This window comes from Entelurus aequoreus, linkage group LG01 (assembly GCF_033978785.1).
Source record: "Entelurus aequoreus isolate RoL-2023_Sb linkage group LG01, RoL_Eaeq_v1.1, whole genome shotgun sequence".
Lineage (NCBI taxonomy): Eukaryota > Metazoa > Chordata > Actinopteri > Syngnathiformes > Syngnathidae > Entelurus > Entelurus aequoreus.
In genome coordinates this window covers 22221084-22241007 of record NC_084731.1, presented here as the reverse complement: position 1 = coordinate 22241007, position 19924 = coordinate 22221084, and the positions used below count along the sequence as shown (strand labels likewise).

General features: G+C 35.3%; 1 protein-coding gene across 2 annotated transcripts in view; it reads right to left on the bottom strand.

The window, feature by feature from the left end:
* Window positions 1-19924, bottom strand: part of pdzrn3b (PDZ domain containing RING finger 3b) — a 251137-nt gene that overhangs the window by 208836 nt on the left and 22377 nt on the right. The window contains exons 2-3 of one of the 2 annotated variants that reach the window (XM_062045800.1): window positions 19592-19678; window positions 14242-14349 (exon numbers count right to left, since the gene is read on the bottom strand). In XM_062045800.1, the coding sequence (XP_061901784.1) occupies window positions 14242-14349; window positions 19592-19678 (195 nt within the window). The remainder of the gene's footprint in view (window positions 1-14241; window positions 14350-19591; window positions 19679-19924) is intronic. The other variant, XM_062045807.1, reaches the window with a different exon arrangement.

Genomic DNA, 19924 nt, shown 5'->3' with positions numbered 1-19924 from the left:
ATTATAGTCGCGGGTCTCACCTTGTGGAGTGGTTGGGACCGAATGAAAAGGTTCTTTTGTGGAATTTTGCTCTTCCAGTCTGCACTCAGCAGTTCAGAAGTGTATATATTTATATAAATATTGTCTTAGCTGGAACACATTCCTCCTGGTTGTCCCCCCCTCCTCCACTAAAAGACGCACACATATACGTATGGAGTCCTACCCGCCCTATTAGAACTGGCATTTCCCCGTGTCGGTTTATTTTTAAGTAGTTGTTGATGTTCGCCCTTTGCGACCTCAGAATGTTTGCCGAGGGTTTACAAGGTGACATTTACAACGGCAGCCCGGGCGTCTCTATTCTCTTCCTATTTTCACACTCGGAATTCTTAACCCACTCATCCCCACTCATACCGGAGAGTTTAGGGACACACACAGTATGGAATAGAAGCCTCTTCATTGGCCCCGTTTACCATGTTTGGGAACGAGCTCAGCCACACAACACCATCAAGACAAAAAGTAATCAAATGATGATTCAAGGATTGGCTTGGTACCAAAGGTGATAAACAACAACGCAAAATGTGCACATTTAATATGTGAAGTGAAGTATATTTATATAGCACTTTTTCTCTTGAGAGACTCAAAGCGCTTTACATTGTGAAACCCATTATCTACATTTTTAAGCTACCGTATTTTCCCGGACCATAGAGCGCACTGCCGATGAATGATCTATTTAAAAAAAAAAGTTTTTTCATATATAAGGCGCACCAGATTATAGGGCGCGTTAAAGGGTTCATATTACACTACCGTTCAAAAGTTTGGGGTTACCCAAACAATTTTGTGGAATAGTCTTCATTTCTAAGAACAAGAATAGACTCTCGAGTTTCAGATGAAAGTTCTCTTTTTCTGGCCATTTTGAGCGTTTAATTGACCCCACAAATGTGATGCTCCAGAAACTCAATCTGCTCAAAGGAAGGTCAGTTTTGTAGCTTCTGTAACAAGCTAAACTGTTTTCAGATGTGTGAACATGATTGCACAAGGGTTTTCTAATCATCAATTAGCCTTCTGAGCCAATGAGCAAACAAATTGTACCATTAGAACACTGGAGTGATAGTTGCTGGAAATGGGCCTCTATACACCTATGTAGATATTGCACCAAAAAACAGACATTTGCAGCTAGAATAGTCATTTACCACATTAGCAATGTATAGAGTGTATTTCTTTAAAGTTAAGACTAGTTTAAAGTTATCTTCATTGAAAAGTACAGTGCTTTTCCTTCAAAAATAAGGACATTTCAATGTGACCCAAGCTTTTGAACCGTAGTGTATTTTTACTTTTTTCTAAATGTAAAACACTTCCTTGTGGTCTACATAACTTATAATGGTGGTTCTTTGGTCAAAATGTTGCATTAATTATGTTTTACAGACCATCTTCAAGCCGTTTTCTGACAGTCGTTTCCGGATGCGCCGTTTTGTGGGCGGTCTTATTTACGTGGCTCACCTTCTCCCCCTCATTTTTGTTGTAGCGGTGTAGCGTGCAAGGACGGGAGTGGAAGAAGTGTCAAAAGATGGAGCGAACTGTTTTAATGACATTCAGACATTCAACGGAGCAGCATCTCCTCATCCGGAAACAACAAATGTGTCCCGTGAAAAACCGTCCGACCTTAACTCTCTAATAACTAAAGTTCCTTGGGTGAATAATGTAACTCACTACACCGGTATGTTTTAGCGCTTTCATGGCGAGTTTACTGACAGATATAAGTAAGAACTTTACACTACTTTATATTAGAAACGGCAACAGCAGAACAAGAAGATATAGAAAAAGAAGAAGCTTATCAACTACGGTGTCGGCACGGACTGCGTGCAATTTGTCAGGATTTATGCAGATCCCAAATACAGATCAGCAGGTACCAAAAGGTAAGAAAAGTTGCTTTTGCATAATGCGAAACAAAACGCCAGATAATATGTCTTACCTTATACACACACCTTAATAGTACTCGTATGTTGAAGCACAGTGCAATCCATCAAGCGGTGCGGCTTCATAGCTTACCAAAGTCGTACTAAAACATTTTGATAGATTTTTGAGCGCCGTGTGTAATGTTCTATATTTTCAATGGAACATATAAAATGTTGGTGTTGTTTACTTGAGTCATATTCGATCATAGCGCAGCCTACACTTATCTCTTATGTTTGACTGCCATGTACTGGTCACACTTATCATGACACCATGTACCAAATACAATAGCTTCGAGGAGGGTAAGCTCAACCAAACGTATTCCTTGCATTAGGCACACCGGGTTATAAGGCGCACTGTCGAAATTTGAGAAAATGAATGGACTTTAAGTACGCCTTATAGTCCGAAAAATACGGTACATTTAAACCAGTGTGGGTGGCATTTGGGATCAAGCAGGGTAAAGTGTCATGCCCAAGGCCACAGCAGCAGCAACTCGGATGCCGGAAGTTGGATTCGAACCTGGACACCCGCAAGTTGCTGGCACGGCCGCTCTACCATCTAAGCATTCATTCATTCTTCATTCATTCATAAGATGTTTAAGGTGAAAATTCATAAGGTCTCTGGGAAATCTTGCTCTCATACCAGAAGGTTCAAAGTTTAGGAGTGGCTGTACAACACGAGTTAGGGCTAGACAATTAATCGACAATTTGATTTTGATTTCGAATATGGCTTCTCACGATCATGAAAATATAATTAAAAAAATAAATTAAAAAAAACGATTCACGGGCAGCGTAACATCCATGCAAATTCCGAGGCTTGTAACGATGAAACGGATGATTGAGTGTAGCCTATGAGTGAAAAAAAGACAACGTCTAGAAGTTTGGGATGTCACCATGGTTACTACTTTTTATTTGACACAGCGCTATTTCATAATCATTAAACTTAACAAAAAAGTAAGGAATATGATTTTTGCGTAGAAGTAACCGCGGACGAAGTCACATAATTGGCCAGTCAACCGAAATCCGCTGATAAACGCAAAAATAATATCAGGTGTATTGACATGTGACTGAAATGCTGTCATTGTGAGGAGAAAATTTTTTTGGGGGGGAAATAATGAGTCGGGGGAATGCTCATTAACCCCCGAAAAACTGAACTAAACAATATCAAGATGGTCACTTGAAACAGCGGCTGAACTACGAAGAAGAACAATCCATACGGCCACAACAAATCTCATCTGCTTGTGTTGTTGTGAACAACATCGTGGATGTTGACATTGACGTACAACCAAGAGGAGAGCAGCCGCAACCTGGGAGTCGCGGTCGCACTCTAATTTTTTTAGAGCCTTAAGTCCTTTTCTTTACTCGTCAAGCATCAGACTACCACCCTTCACAATAATAGCCCGGAGTGCCACATCCGGCCTGACAGCGCTAACAAAATAAAGGTTTCAAAAAAGGACCTTACACAAGCATAATGTACCTAAAGCACTTATTGATACATTTACACAACTATTATTCATTAATTCTACAAAGATGTATTGCACCAATAGATGTAAGGATTTCGTCATTTATTTACAAACAGTTATACAAATTTATTTGACACAAAAAGCACACACTCTATTAAGGTAAAAATAAGCGTAAAAGGTAAATAAAAACTGAATTAAAAACAAAACTGAAAAACTGAATGATGTTTTTTTTAATATTTCTATAAAGCTCATTCTCTCATTCTCGATAAGCTTCAAGAGGTAGTCACCTCAAATGGTTTTCACTTCACAGGTGTGCTTGAAGCTCATCGAGAGAATGCCAAGAGTGTGCAAAGCAGTAATCAGAGCAAAGGGTGGCTATTTTGAAGAAACCAGAATACAAAACATGTTTTCAGTTATTTCACCTTCTTTTGTTAAGTACATAACTCCACATGTGTTCATTCTAGGGCTGCAACAACTAATCGATTAAATCGATTAAAACCGATTATAAAAATAGTTGGCGATTAATTTAGCCATCGATTCGTTGGATCTATGCTATGCGCATGCGTAGAGGCAATTTTTTTTATATATTTTTTTTATTTAAAACATTTTTTTTTTTTTATAAACCTTTATTTATAAACTGCAACATGTACAAACAGCTGAGAAACAATAATCGAAATAAGTATGGTGCCTGTATGCTGTTTTTTTTTTCAATAAAATACTGGAAAGGATAGAGGATTGTCTCTTTTATCCGATTATTAATCGATTAATCGAAGCAATAATTGACAGATTAATCGATTATCAAATTAATCGTTAGTTGCAGCCCTAGTTCATTCATAGTTTTATATATATATATATATATATATATATATATATATATATATATATATATATATATATATATATATATATATATATATATATATATATATAAATATATATATATATATATAAAGGTTTATTTGAAATAGGGACAGATACGGAAACATAGATAACTGAAACAGTTATCCAATGTATGCGTTGTGGAATTTCTGACCTTTTGAACTATATTTCGTGTCTATTAAGAATGTCTGCTCATTTCATTTCTCTTCTATTCTGTGCCATTGAATGTACCGGTTCTGGGACAAAGTTGAATATGGAGTCGCCCCAACCTGTCTACAGAATGTTTTGATTGTCTAAGTATGACTAAGGGATTCAAGTTTGTTATGGAACAGACAGGTCAAAACAAAAAGACATGGACGCACGAACCAACAGATAAAAATGGCAGGAGACCGGGACTCGAGAGAGATTGCTTTTGTGTGTCCTCCGGAGGACGTTGTGTGTCTGCATGGACAGCTCAATCTGACTTGATAATGGGTAAATCAACTTTTTGTACTAAATTCACTTTTGTTGCTGTTTAAGCTCTGGACAATCCACCACATATGCATAATAGTGTTTGTAGCCAAAGCTAATTTACAACATGTGTCCCCAACAACAACAACAACAACGACAACAACAACAACAACAACAACAACAACAACAACAACAACAACAACAACAACAACAACAACAACAACAACAACAACAACAACACAAATCTAACATCATTAAAATAGGAAAATAAAAAGAATGAGGCAAAGAGGAGTCGATAATAATGAGAATAGGGGCGGTATAGCTCGGTTGGTAGAGTGGCCGTGCCAGCAACTTAAGGGTTCCAGGTTCGATCCCCGCTTCCGCCATCCTAGTCACTGCCGTTGTGTCCTTGGGCAAGACACTTTACCCACCTGCTCCCAGTGCCACCCACACTGGTTTAAATGTAACTTAGATATTGGGTTTCACTATGTAAAAGTGCTTTGAGTCACTAGAGAAAAGCGCTATATAAATATAATTCACTTCACTTCACAAACAATACAGACAAAGTGCAATCTAGATAAAAGCCAATAATAATAATAATAATAATAACACAGACAAAGTGTAAACTAGATAAGAACCAACTAGTAAAAAATTGTAAAAACTAAACATGGTAACACGATTGTTGCTCAACTAGCCACAATTGCGTTTGTATTTTGAAAGTCACAAGTGCAGGTATACATTTCAAAGTGACAATCTACAATGTAAATAGTCATGAAAATAAAGAAAACGCATTGAATGAGAGGGTGAACTTTTGGCCTGAACTGTATAGCACAGTATATTATTTGGAAAATAAATTACAACAAAAACCCTTTCAAAAAAGTTACCAGGTTACAAACGCTCCTCCTGTGGCTGTTGATGTATGCAGTAGTGCATTTTCAGATGTTATCGCTAACGTTGTTGTTGCTTTGTGTAGTTGTATTTTCTCTCTAAACTTCATTTTTAACATACTTGCTCATTTCCTTACGTCACGCGAACAAAGTTTCAGTTAGACTTCTGTTAAAGTGTGCAAAGCACTTATTCTTCTGTTGTTTCGCGACTTTACACGCTCCCCCTTGCTCTTGCGTGGTGTGTCAAATGTTTCGTTAATTCTCAACCTCCAGTGATAATGACACTTTGAAGAAAAGTAGTTAATTTGCCAACGTGGAGGCGAGGATTAGCAACTTTGAAAGGGCTCCACACCGTGTACTTAACCGCGCTAACGAAAGCATGTCAACAGTAAAGAGTTAGGTGAAAGACAAAAAAAAAAAAAAAAGCTGTCATTACATGCTGAGAGATGGCTCATGCCAATCAAATTAATTAGCTTCAGAATAAAACACAGTTATACACTAAAAACGCTCACATTAGACCAAGCAGTCTTGGATTTGCAAACACTTTAGAGCAGGCCTGGGCAATTATTTTGACTCGGGGGGCCAAATTTAGAGAAAAAAATGTGTCTGGGGCCGGTATATCTATCTATGTATACATATATACTGTATATATACATATATATACATATACACACACATGTATACATATATATATACACACACACATATATATATATATATATATATATATATATATATATATGTACACAGATATTAAGATTAAGATTAAAGTACCAATGCATTTGACCCATCCCCTTGGGGAGCAGTGGGCAGCAACGGCGCCGCGCCCGGGAATCATTTTTGGTGATTTAACCCCCAACTCCAACCCTTGATGCTGAGTGCCAAGCAGGGAGGTATTGGGTCCCATTTTTATAGTCTTATATATATATATATATATATATATATATATATATATATATATATATATATATATATATATATATATATATATATATATATATATATATATTAGGGCTGCAACTAACGATTAAATTGATAATCGATTAATCTGTCGATTATTACTTCGATTAATAATCGGATAAAAGAGACAAACTACATTTCTATCCTTTCCAGTATTCTATTGAAAAAAAACAGCATACTGACGCAATATTTATTTTGATTATTGTTTCTCAGCTGTTTGTACATGTTGCAGTTTATAAATAAAGGTTTATAAAAAATAAAATAAAATAAATACAAATAAATAAAAGTTGCCTCTGCGCATGCGCATAGCATAGATCCAACGAATCGATGACTAAATTAATCGCCAACTATTTTTATAATCGATTTTAATCGATTCAATCGATTAGTTGTTGCAGCCCTAATATATATATATATATATATATATATATATATATATATATATATATATATATATATATATATATATATATATATATATATATATATATATATATATATATATATATATATATATATATATATATATATATATATATATATATATATATATATATATATATAGTTCAGGTTTCTGTGGTTTATCCGTTATACAGTGCTCAATACTGGGGTAGAGCGGAATATACGTTAATATACGGAAACCTGCGAAACAGGCTTGTGGGGATGATATAGCCTCTTGTGCTTTTTCCTGACCTAATGTATATATATATATATATATATATATATATATATATATATATATATATATATATATATATATATATATATATATATATATATATTTTTTTTTTTTTTAAAGCTGTGAAAATCTGCTGTACAGTATGTGTGCTTGGGTCCTATTTTTAGGAACATTAATACAAAACCTCACAATAATGTCTGATTGAATGCTAAAAACGTTATGACAGACCGCCTTAAAAAACGGAATGGATTTTTTTTTTTTTCCCTGAATGAGACACCCAGAATGTACATGAAAATAAAGAATGTGTGATTTACAATATTAACTAGGAACGATAAAACACTGAATATTGACAACATATGAACGTCACACCCCCTCTCCATCGACATATTTTACAATCAAGCGAAACGCAACAAAAATGCAACAAACACAGCGAAATATGATATGTAACAAAAAAACAACAACACCTACAATCTGATACATCTGATATATCACTAAGCTTTAGAACTTTGTTGTACAATCCGCGTCTGTCTCTGACACCCTCATTTCAGGCTGGCCGCTCTGGAAACACTCTGTGGAAACGCTCCCCACCCACACTGCTTGGTGCCTCGTCTGAGCTGCTGTGACTTAGATTACCATAGTAACTAGTATATTAACCATTGAAATACTTTGTATAGTTCAAGACTTACGGTCATTTGAAAACATCACTGCACATCATAATGGCAGCTACAGTTTCCATCTTAAAGATCTAAAAAAATTATTTGGGCATGTCCGGCGGGCCAGATTGAAAATCTTAAAATCTTAATTTGCATAGGTCTGCTTTAGAGGATCTCTAGCAAAAGCCAACAAGGTTTTGTTTTTGATCAAGAATAGGTCCCACCGAACAAGGGTGCATTCATAGCAGCTGAGTTGGAGGAGTGCCATCTGCTATCACACCGCCGTGCTAAGAGCCTGTTGTAAAGGAACGAGCCGTGGCTCATCATGTACATGTTACATCCATATAGACTTACTGGAACTAGCACTTCGACTACAGTGCGGTCACGTTTCACCTCCTCAGGTGAACATGCTACAACATTGACTACTTTATGATGTTTATCTTCACATTTGCCACCCAGAACGGTGTTGAGTTACGCCTCGCGAGTTGGTCCTGCAGGGCCAATTTCATGTGTACTGTACGTTTATTATTGTGGTTACAGTTCGAGACACTGCATCACATTGAAAACTCTTTAATGTTTAATTAGGTAATTAAAGCAAGTGTACATTCCAATTCAAAAATCTAGTCCAGACTAGGGCTGCACGATTTTAGGAAAAAGCCTACCGGCAATTGCGATTTTTCTCTCCAAAATTGCGATTTAATTTGACATTTTTATATTTTATACATATCAATTCATAAAACTGCGAAAACGAATGTAGGACGACGTGTTACCTTTGAACTGGCAATCAACACATTCTTGTCTCAAGGTGCCATATATTAGAACTAGAGATGTCCGATAATGGCTTTTTTGCCGATATCCAAAAATATTGCGATATTGTCCAACTCTTAATTACCGATTTCGATATCAACCGATACTGATATATACAGTGGTGGAATGAACACATTATTATGCCTAATTTTGTTGTGATGCCTCACTGGATGCATTAAACCAGTGGTCCCCAACCTTTTTGTAGCTGCGGACCGGTCAACGCTTGAAAATGGGGGGTGGGGGGGTGTATATTGTAGCGTCCCGGAAGAGTTAGTGCTGCAAGGGGTTCTGGGCATTTGTTCTGTCGTGTTACGGTGCGGATGTTCTCCCGAAATGTGTTTGTCATTCTTGTTTGGTGTGGGTTCACAGTGTGGCGCATATTTGTAACAGTGTTAAAGTTGTTTATACGGTCCCCCTCAGTGCGACCTGTATGGCTGTTGATTAAGTATGCCTTGCACTCACTTGTGTGTGTGAAAAGCCGTAGATATTATGAGACTGGGCCGGAATGTAAAGGAAGTGCCTTTAAGGATTATTGGCGCTCTGTACTTCTCCCTACATCCGTGTACACAGCGGCGTTTTAAAAAGTCATACATTTTTACTTTTTGAAACCGATACCGATAATTTTGAAACCGATACCGATAATTTCCGATATTACATATTAAAGCATTTATCGGCCGATAACATCGGCAGTCCGATATTATCGGACATCCCTAATTAGAACAATATGCAATCATTTATTTTACGAAATATTTGGCCTTGTGCAAGACAGACTTAGAGCTTTCGTCTAAGTCGGGCCAAATGTGGCCCACCACTTCATTTCATTTGGCCCTCGAAAGCCTGGAAATAATATGTATCAATAAAGTACTGTAACTTTCCTCACTAAATGTATTCTTTCTTTCTATTTTGGGAAAAAAAAAAAACATGTGCTCCATGTAATTGCAAATTATGTTAACTTAAATATTGTCTAATTTTGCAAAAATATATTATCAAACTTTCAAACCATTTTTTTAAAATAGAAATAAATACTAATAATAATGATTTCAAAGCAAGTTATCCATCAAATTGCGCAATGTAAAAGTAGCAATAGATTTCATGGTAAAATGTATGGTGGTTTTTACAGCATTTTTCTCAAAATGAAAAAAAAACAGTACTATTTTTTTACTGTATTAAACTGTGGTGCCGTTTTGGCATTTACAGTAATACAACGGAAAATCTACAGTTGTAGATTTGTGGTAAAAAAATAAATAAAAAACAAACTGGCAGCTTAGGTGCCAAAATGTTACTGTAAAATGGAATTTTTTTTAATTTACAGTACAATTTTTTTTTTAAATTTGGCAGTAAAAGTCTGACAACTGAGCTGCCTTTTTTTTTTTTTTACCATAAAAACAGCAGTACTGTATTTCCATTTACAGTAAAATAAGCTAAATTTTGAGGTGAAATTATTGCAACTTATCATATTTTATTTTACATTTTAGTTTGAAAAAAAATGTACTAATAAAAATTGGGTAATAATAGTATTCACTGTTAGAAGCGGCCCTCTGGGGCCAAACTTAACTGCGATGTGGCCCTCAATGAAAACAACTTTGACACCTCTGGTCTACGTCATGCTCTTAAACTGAAGAAATAACTGATAAAAACTATACAATGTTTATAATGTAATGTAGTCATGATAAAAAATAACAATGCAAGTAACCATTTAAAAGGTTATACACTTATTTTTCATTACTGTTTAATTTTTTCTCTACTACCATTATACTGTAATTGGAAGGTAAATAAGTTGTCCTAAACAAATAAACAAACAAAAACATTAAATGGATTCTCATTTCTAGAAGCACAAATGTAACTAAAATATAATTTTGAACATAGTGTGACGTAGATTACCGTAATAACTCGTATAACACTCAAAAGTGTTATGATCCGTTGCCCGGATCATGTTTTGTTCTGTTAGTTTTGACTACCTCAGTTCTGTTTTCCGCACCCCTGGGTTTGTGTTTCAGTTGCCATGACTGCAGATTCGTTCCACCTGCCTCTGATTAGTGTTTGGGACGCTCACCTGCTCCTGGGCACTAATCAGAGAGCTATTTATGCATCTTGGGAGAACGACCTCCGCATAAACACCAAGTCGTCACAAAAAGCACAGATTCCAACCATTGAAATACTTTCTATAGTTCAAGACTTACGGTAATTAAAAAAAGAAGCACTGCACATCATAAGGGTGGCGACAGTTTTGATGTTAAAGGTAAAAAAAAATTATGTAGAATTGAAAATCTCAACGGGCCGCATGTTGCCCGCGGTCCGTATTTTGCCACGGTCTGTTTTAGGCCATATCGCCTATCCCTACTGTGGACAAACATTTTTGTCAGGGCCCTGACACACTTGCAAGCACAACATTTTTAAAAACCACCAACTGAAGCCTGTGACATATTTTTAAGTGTCCTTTCAAGAACAGAAATGACATGAAAGCGCACAACCCTTTCCCGCAAATGTCTCTTTTTCTCAGCGCACTGGTCACGAGCTAGGGGGGCAATTTCGTCGAGGTTTGACAAAGCCTGTGACAAACCATATTCGTCAACTTGCGGGCGCGCGGTGATCCACACTTGTAATCCAACATAAACGTCTTTGTTCAATATAGCCATTGTGTAAGCTTCTGGCTGTCAAGTCTCCCCTAAACGCAACCTTTAAGTTCTTCAAAACATCCCACAAGTTAGGGTCAGCTAACATTTTCCACATGAGTATTGAGGCTCCGAGGTGACACGAGGATGCGGCACGGTCACTCTTTCATGAGGAAGACATTTGAAGAAATAAACAAAAGCAGACAGTGTTGACTTTGGGTTATGTAACTGCAGTTAAGGGCCACTTCAAATATTAGGGTGATAGGGCAACACGGAGACGCTAATGCGTGCTTTTATTACAAGTCGTATAGATTATTGTAAAGCCCTGCTTTCTGGTCGTCCTAAAAAGGATATTACATCTTTGTCCTGACGAAAACCAGAAGGCGGGCTCACATTACACCAGTTTTAAAATCTCTGCATTGGCTCCTCGTGTGTTTCAGGATCAATTTGAAGGTTATTTTTATGGTTTATACACTGCAATAACTGAGTAAGTTTAAATATCTCAAATAAGGGTGATATTTGCTTATTTTCTGTCTGATAAGATAATTCTTCTCACTAAGCAGATTTTATGTTAGAGTGTTTTACTTGTTTTAAGGGTTTTGGTTTTAAATTATCTCAGTAAGATATTACAGCTTGTAGCTGGGATTTTATGACCTATAAAACATCCTTGAAACTAGAATATCAAAGCTGTGTCATCAACACTCATAAAAATAATTTCTTATTTCAAGCATGAAAAAAAAATCATGACTTTGACACAATTTTGTCTCATAATTAAAACGGATGACAGCCAAATGGACTTTCCTGTTTTATTTTCAATGAAACAAGAGAAAATACACACTCATATAGTAGTACAGTCGGCACAGTACAGTAAATTGACAGTTAATATTTAAACATTTAACATGTGACATTTCAAACTATTTTGAACAGAAATAGTCCATTCACATTCAGATGAATTCTTCAAAATTACAATTAAAAAGTTTTTGACCGGGGGCCGGGCTGTATATATGCGCACTAATTGACTGAAAGAGCACGCACTTGGTCCGATGATGTCATGTTATCAATGGAAAAATGCATTTTTAGACAATATGATTTGCCTGAGCGGCTAGTAGACCCCAAGAGTAACAAGCGGTTGCCTTGTTGCCTTTCCATTAAGAACAATAAATTAGTTTTTAGCATAAGTTTGCTGGTTTCAAGAAATGTAATGCCTAGTGCATATCATTATGTCAAGATAATGGCACTGGCATTTACTTAATATAGGAATATTTTTCAACATATTGAGCAAAAAGGTCTTTTTTTTTTCTACCAAGAAAAGTGCACTTGTTATTAGTGAGATTATACTTTTTTTAAGGTATTTTTGGGTTCATTGAGGTTAGCTAATTTTACTTGTTTTGGAAAGTCTTGACAAGCCGCATTTTCTTGTTCTATTGGCAGATAATTTTGCTTAGTTCAAATAAAATACTCCTAATTATTTTTATTTTTTTCTTGTTTTTGAACACTGACTTTTTGCAGTGTAAATGTTTTTATGGTATCGGGCCTTCTTAGCTTTCAGATTTTCTTTTACCCTATGAACCTTCACGGGCCCTGAGATCCTTCGGCAATAATCTCCTAATATTTCCAAAAGTCAGGACACAAATGGATGGCATCTTTCCACCGTTATGGCCCCCGTCTATGGAACAGCTTTCCGGAGGACCTCAGGGCTACGGAGAACGTTCATGTTTTTAAGAGCAGGCTTAAGACCCACCTTTTTGATTTGGCTTTTACCTGATATTAATTATTTTATTGAAGTCATTTGTATTTGATGTTTTATCCTATTATTTATGCAAGATTGTATTTACTTCCATTTATGTATTATTTACTTACTGTATATTCATTTTATCTGTATTTTAATTTTTAATTTTTTTTATTTTTTCTTCTCTATTACCGTATTTTTCGGACTATAAGTTGCAGTTTTTTTCATAGTTTGGCCGGGGGTGCGACTTATACTCAGGAGCGACTTATGTGTGAAATTATTAACACATTACCGTAAAATATCAAATAATATTATTTAGCTCATTCACGTAAGAGACTAGACGTATAAGATTTCATGGGATTTAGCGATTAGGAGTGACAGATTGTTTGGTAAACGTATAGCATGTTCTATATGTTATAGTTATTTGAATGACTCTTACCATAATATGTTACGTTAACATACCAGGCACGTTCTCAGTTGGTTATTTATGCCTCATATAACGTACACTTATTCAGCCTGTTGTTCACTATTCTTTATTTATTTTAAATTGCCTTTCAAATGTCTATTCTTGGTGTTGGGCTTTATCAAATACATTTCCCCAAAAAATGAGACTTATACTCCAGTGCGACTTATATATGTTTTTTTCCTTCTTTATTATGCATTTTCAGCCGGTGCGACTTGTACTCCGGAGCGACTTATACTCCGAAAAATACGATAATCTTCTTACATCTTACTTGTACTTTATTCTTTATTTCTACTCACGGTTCTTACTATTTTACAAGTTTTATTATTCATATGTCTCACAGTTGATTCTCTACATGGAGTGGGAAGAGAAAGTAAAATTGTGTGCTGCAGAGAGCAGCCACGTTTCCTTCCCTTACTACCTGATTATAATCAGAGGAAGGTTACATTTGAAATAAAAAATGTTTGCATTTAATCTATTTTTCCCTTACTTTTGATAGGTCATAAAATTGATAAAAAATGATCGATATTGACAAATATAAAACACTTATATTGTGATAGAGTTTTCCGCCATGTCGTCCAGCCCTACTCTAAGCTGCAGTAAAATCCAAAAAACAAGGTTGTCAACTGGATTTGATTTGTGAGGTCATCAAAACCCCATAAATACTCCGTAATTATTGATAAACCTGGAGCATCGTCCAACTTCTCATTTGTTGTGTTCCGTCTTTTACATACCTCTATAATCCGGTCGTGGAGTTGAAGTCCGTCTGCGTTGTCGGCGGGTCCGTCCTGTATGACTTTGGACACAAAGATCCCCTCCTTCAAAGTGCTGTCGTTGTCCTCCTGTTGAGGAAATTGCAGTTATCAACACAATAGCGGTGTTTCCCACACATTCATTTATTTGTGGCGGCCCGCCACGAAAGAATTACGTCCGCCACAAATAAAAAAAAAACATTTTTATTTTTTATTTTTATTTTTATATTTTTTTGTCCTGTCCAGCTTCTCAGGCAAATCATATAGTCGATGTAGATGCCCATATAGGCTGTTTAGATTTACTTTACAAAAGAGAAGTGTAGGATACTTCTCTTGTTGCCTTATTTGTATTTGACCACTACTGTTTTCTGTTTATTTGTTACTGACTGTGGCAGGACACCTCTGCCTCTGTTTCACTTTATGTTGCTGGTAAATAATATGGTTGTAGTAGTAGGCTAAAGTTAAATTATTTAGTATGCACTAATTAAAGGGGCAGAGCTTTAAGAGACATTTTATCTTTTATATCTTATAAGATATATTTTTTGTAAGAACCACAATTAATAAATATATTTCAGTGAATAACTTATTGTTCAAATCTGTATATAAATATGTATATAAAGTGTTGTAATTATATTGTAAAATGGATGGATGGATGGATGGATGGATGGACGTTTAAAACAAAACTGTTATTATTAATTAGTAAGTATACATTTTTTGAGCCTTTTTAGAGAAAATCATATCATTGTAGTAAATTATGCAAATTACTCGATGATGTCATGGTGACCACGCCCATAGCCACGCCCATAGCTACGCCCCCAGCGCCACAGGTATCTTGGCAGTTTATGGGAAACACTGAATAGTGAAGCTGGGAAAAGTACAACTAATCCACTGCTGCTGGCATCTTCTAAAAGAAGAGAGTTGGGTGTCGGGAACATGCAATTAAACTGCACACACATTAAAATGGGCACCACATTTAACGCTCATTTTGTAAGACGTACTCGTTACAAATTACAAGAAAGGAAGCTTATTCAATGTAAAAGCCTGTAATTAGCCAGACAGCTATGGTTCTGAAATAACACGTCTTGAGTGTTTTGCTCCACAACCATGGTGATAGTACATGAGAAAAGTCATAAGCAATCTAAGAGATGCAATAAAAAAACATAACTGTGTGGCTGAATGGCCAGTAAATTAATTAAGTATTATTTTAAAGTTGATAAAACTGACCTGTCACCCTGTTCTTGATGCTTCCCTGGCCTAAAGCTTTGACTCTGTGACCCTAAGGTAAGTACGCGTCAAACCCTGCGGTCCTGGCCCCATTAAGACCGACTTTAAAGAACTTAAAAGGTGCTTTCCTTTAGTGTTAACTTTCAAACCGCAGCGAGCATGCAGGCTGAGCACTGCATCAAAAGTGCATTTTAATTGGACTCGGAGACGTCGTCGTCTGCCAAATTCTAATTAACAATTTCTGGTTGACTTCCTTCCTCTTCCAGAGGCGGCAATACAGTAGCACCGTCGACAACCGCTTTGCTGCAAATTATTCAAACCAACGCCCCCTGCTTTCTGCCCGACGACTAACCCTTGACATTCAAAGACAAACACGGTCTGGCGGAGGCAGCGAAACCCGGCAGCCAAAAGGACAGCCACAGGGAAAGCTAGTGTCCAAAGCTACTCCTATCTTAATCAATCAAAGACTGGTTTTGAGGTTTCTAGAAAAGTCAAGGCCAAGTACAATAATATGTCGGATTTTTCCTTTCATAAGAGAACTGGAAAAAGTTTGACAAGGGATAAAATCTATATATATATATTTATACCAATATATATTGCCTTATATTATCTTGCATATAAAACCATATCAATGCGGGTTACAAAAACTCCTAATTTATCCGCAGACATACAGTACAGGCCAAAAGTTTGCACACACCTTCTCATTCAATGCGTTGTCTTTATTTTCATGACTTTTTACATTGTAGATTGTCAATGAAGGCATCAAAACTATGAATGAACACATGTGGAGTTATGTACTTAACAAGAAAAGGTGAAAATAACTGAAAACATGTTTTAGATTCTAGTTGTTTTTTTAAATAGCCAGCCTTCGCTCTGATTACTGCTTTGCACACTCTTTTATTTTATAAAAAAAACCTTGACGAGCAGGGAAACCTGCGAAACAGGCTTGTAGGGATGATATAGCCTCTGTGTTTTTTTTCCCCTGACCTAACGTGTGTGTATATATATATATATATATATACACTACCGTTCAAAAGTTTGGGGTCACATTGAAATGTCCTTATTTTTGAAGGAAAAGCACTGTACTTTTCAATGAAGATAACTTTAAACTAGTCTTAACTTTAAAGAAATACACTCTATACATTGCTAATGTGGTAAATGACTATTCTAGCTGCAAATGTCTGGTTTTTGGTGCAATATCTACATGGGTGTATAGAGGCCCATTTCCAGAAACTATCACTCCAGTGTTCTAATGGTACAATGTGTTTGCTCATTGGCTCAGAAGGCTAATTGATGATTAGAAAACCCTTGTGCAATCATGTTCACACATCTGAAAACTGTTTAGCTCGTTACAGAAGCTACAAAACTGACCTTCCTTTGAGCAGATTGAGTTTCTGGAGCATCACATTTGTGGGGTCAATTAAACGCTCAAAATGGCCAGAAAAAGAGAACTTTCATCTGAAACTCGACAGTCTATTATTGTTCTTAGAAATGAAGGCTATTCCACAAAACTGTTTGGGTGACCCCAAACTTTTGAACGGTAGTGTATATATGTATGTATGTATATATATATATATATATATATATATATATATATATATATATATATATATATATATATATATATATATACACATACATATAAACATACATACATATACAGTATATATATGTATATATATATATACACATACATATAAACATACATACATATACAGTATATATATGTATATATATATATATATATATATATATATATATATATATACGCATACATATATATACATACATACATATAAACATACATACATACATACATATACGTATATATATACATACATACATACAGTATATAAATATAGACATACATACATACATATACATGTATATATACATACATACATATATAAATATAGACGTACATACAAATATATACGTGTATATATACATACATATATACATACATGTTTATATTTATATATGTATGTATGTATACATATATACATGTATGTATATATATATACATATATATATATATATATATATATATATATATATATATATATATATATATATATATATATATATATATATATATATATATATATATATATATATATATATATATATATATATATATATATATATGCAAGTGTAAGCCACTGTGACACTATTGTTCTTTTTTTTTTATTTTTATAAATGTCTAATGATAATGTCAGTGAGGGATTTTTAATCACTGCTATGTTGAAATTGTAACTAATATTGATACTGTTGTTGATAATATTCATTTTTGTTTCAATACTTTTGGTTTGTTCTGTGTCGTGTTTGTGTCTCCTCTCAATTGCTCTGTTTATTGCAGAGCAATCGGGTTTGGTTTTGGAATTGGATTGCATTGTTATGGTATTGCTGTGTATTGTTTTGTTGGTTTGATTAATAAAAAAAAATAAAAAAATAAAATCAATTAAAAAAAAAAATAGATTTTTTAAAAATGAGAATCGATTCTGAATCGCACAACGTGAGAATCGCGATTCGAATTCAAATCGATTTTTTCCCACACCCCTAATATATATATATATATATATATATATATATATATATATATATATATATATATATATATATATATATATATATATATATATATATGTATACAGTATATTTATACACATACATATATTTACATACATACATACATACATACATTTTCTACCGCTTGTCCCTTTTGGGGTCGCGGGGGGTGCTGGAGCCTATCTCAGCTGCATTCGGGCGGAAGGCGGGGTACACCCTGGACAAGTCCCCACCTCATCACAGGGCCAACACAGATAGACAGACAACATTCACACTCACATTCACACACTAGGGCCATACAGTCATGGTCAAACGTTTACATACACTTGTAAAGAACATAATGTCATGGCTGTCTTGAGTTTCCAATAATTTCTACAACTCTTATTTTTTTGTGATAGAGTGATTGGAGCACATACTTGTTGGTCACAAAAAAATGTCATGAAGTTTGGTTCTTTTATGAATTTATTATGGGTCTACTGAAAATGTGACCAAATCTGCTGGGTCAAAAGTATACATACAGCAATGTTAATATTTGCTTACATGTCCCTTGGCAAGTTTCACTGCAATAAGGCACTTTTGGTAGCCATCCACAAGCTTCTGGTTGAATTTTTGACCACTCCTCTTGACAAAATTGGTGCAGTTCAGCTAAATGTGTTGGTTTTCTGACATGGACTTGTTTCTTCAGCATTGTCCACACGTTTAAGTCAGGACTTTGGGAAGTCCATTCTAAAACCTTCATTCTAGCCTGATTTAGCCATTCCTTTACCACTTTTGACGTGTGTTCTTGACAAACAAGCATGTGCTCCAATCACTCTATTACAAAAAAATAAGAGTTGCAGAAATTATAGGACACTCAAGACAGCCATGACATTATGTCCTTCACAAGTGTATGTAAACGTTTGACCACGACTGTACATATGCACATACACACACATATATATATATATATATATATATATATATATATATATATATATAGATATATATATATATATATATATATAGATATATAGATATATAGATATATATCTATATATCTATATCTATATATATATATATATTTTCGGTTATATATATATTTTCGTTTCATTTCAGACAGCTCCATGTTATATTCCCACGAGTGTGTGGCATCACCTTGGAATCAGGTCTTGAATTAGAACACACAGCAGCAAGGAAAAGGACCCCTTTTCCTTATTGCCTGTGTTTACCCTACCACCAGAATCTCCTCAATTAGAGACACAAGTGAGGTCCCAGCCACACTGCCACATATAACGCTCGTAAAACTAAATATAGTATATATATTTTTTAAATTCTGTAATCTGTATCCACTAAACCGGGCCCGATATATCAACACAATAAAATGTAATAATGGATCTGATGCAGCCACAGACTAAGAAGTTGAGACCATTGGACCTCAGTCAATACAAGGGGAGGATTGCGGTGCTTCAAGTATGTGTTTTACATTCCTGGGGTGACACAAGACACTTGTCTGATCACTGAGGGGAGATGAAACCTCCAAGAAGGTCTGCTTTCAACCTACCGCGCATGGCCTTCCTCCCATGATGTTAAACCCCAGAGATCCGCCCTCGCGACGAAGGATAACTGTCACACTTTTAGTCTCTCCTTCCTACAAGGCATAAAGGAGAGACACGTGGACAAAAAGACATACAGCACAAAGTTATTCAGACTATTCCAGAATGAGACAAACAGATCACAATAACTCACATTCACTGGCAGCATTTTTCTAGACCAGTGGTTCTTAACCCCACCAGTTTCATATGCGCTTTCACCGAACCCTTCTTTAGTGAAAAATAAAATGTTTTTTTTCTTAATTTAATCTTAATTTATAAATATTAATCATGAAATGATGTTA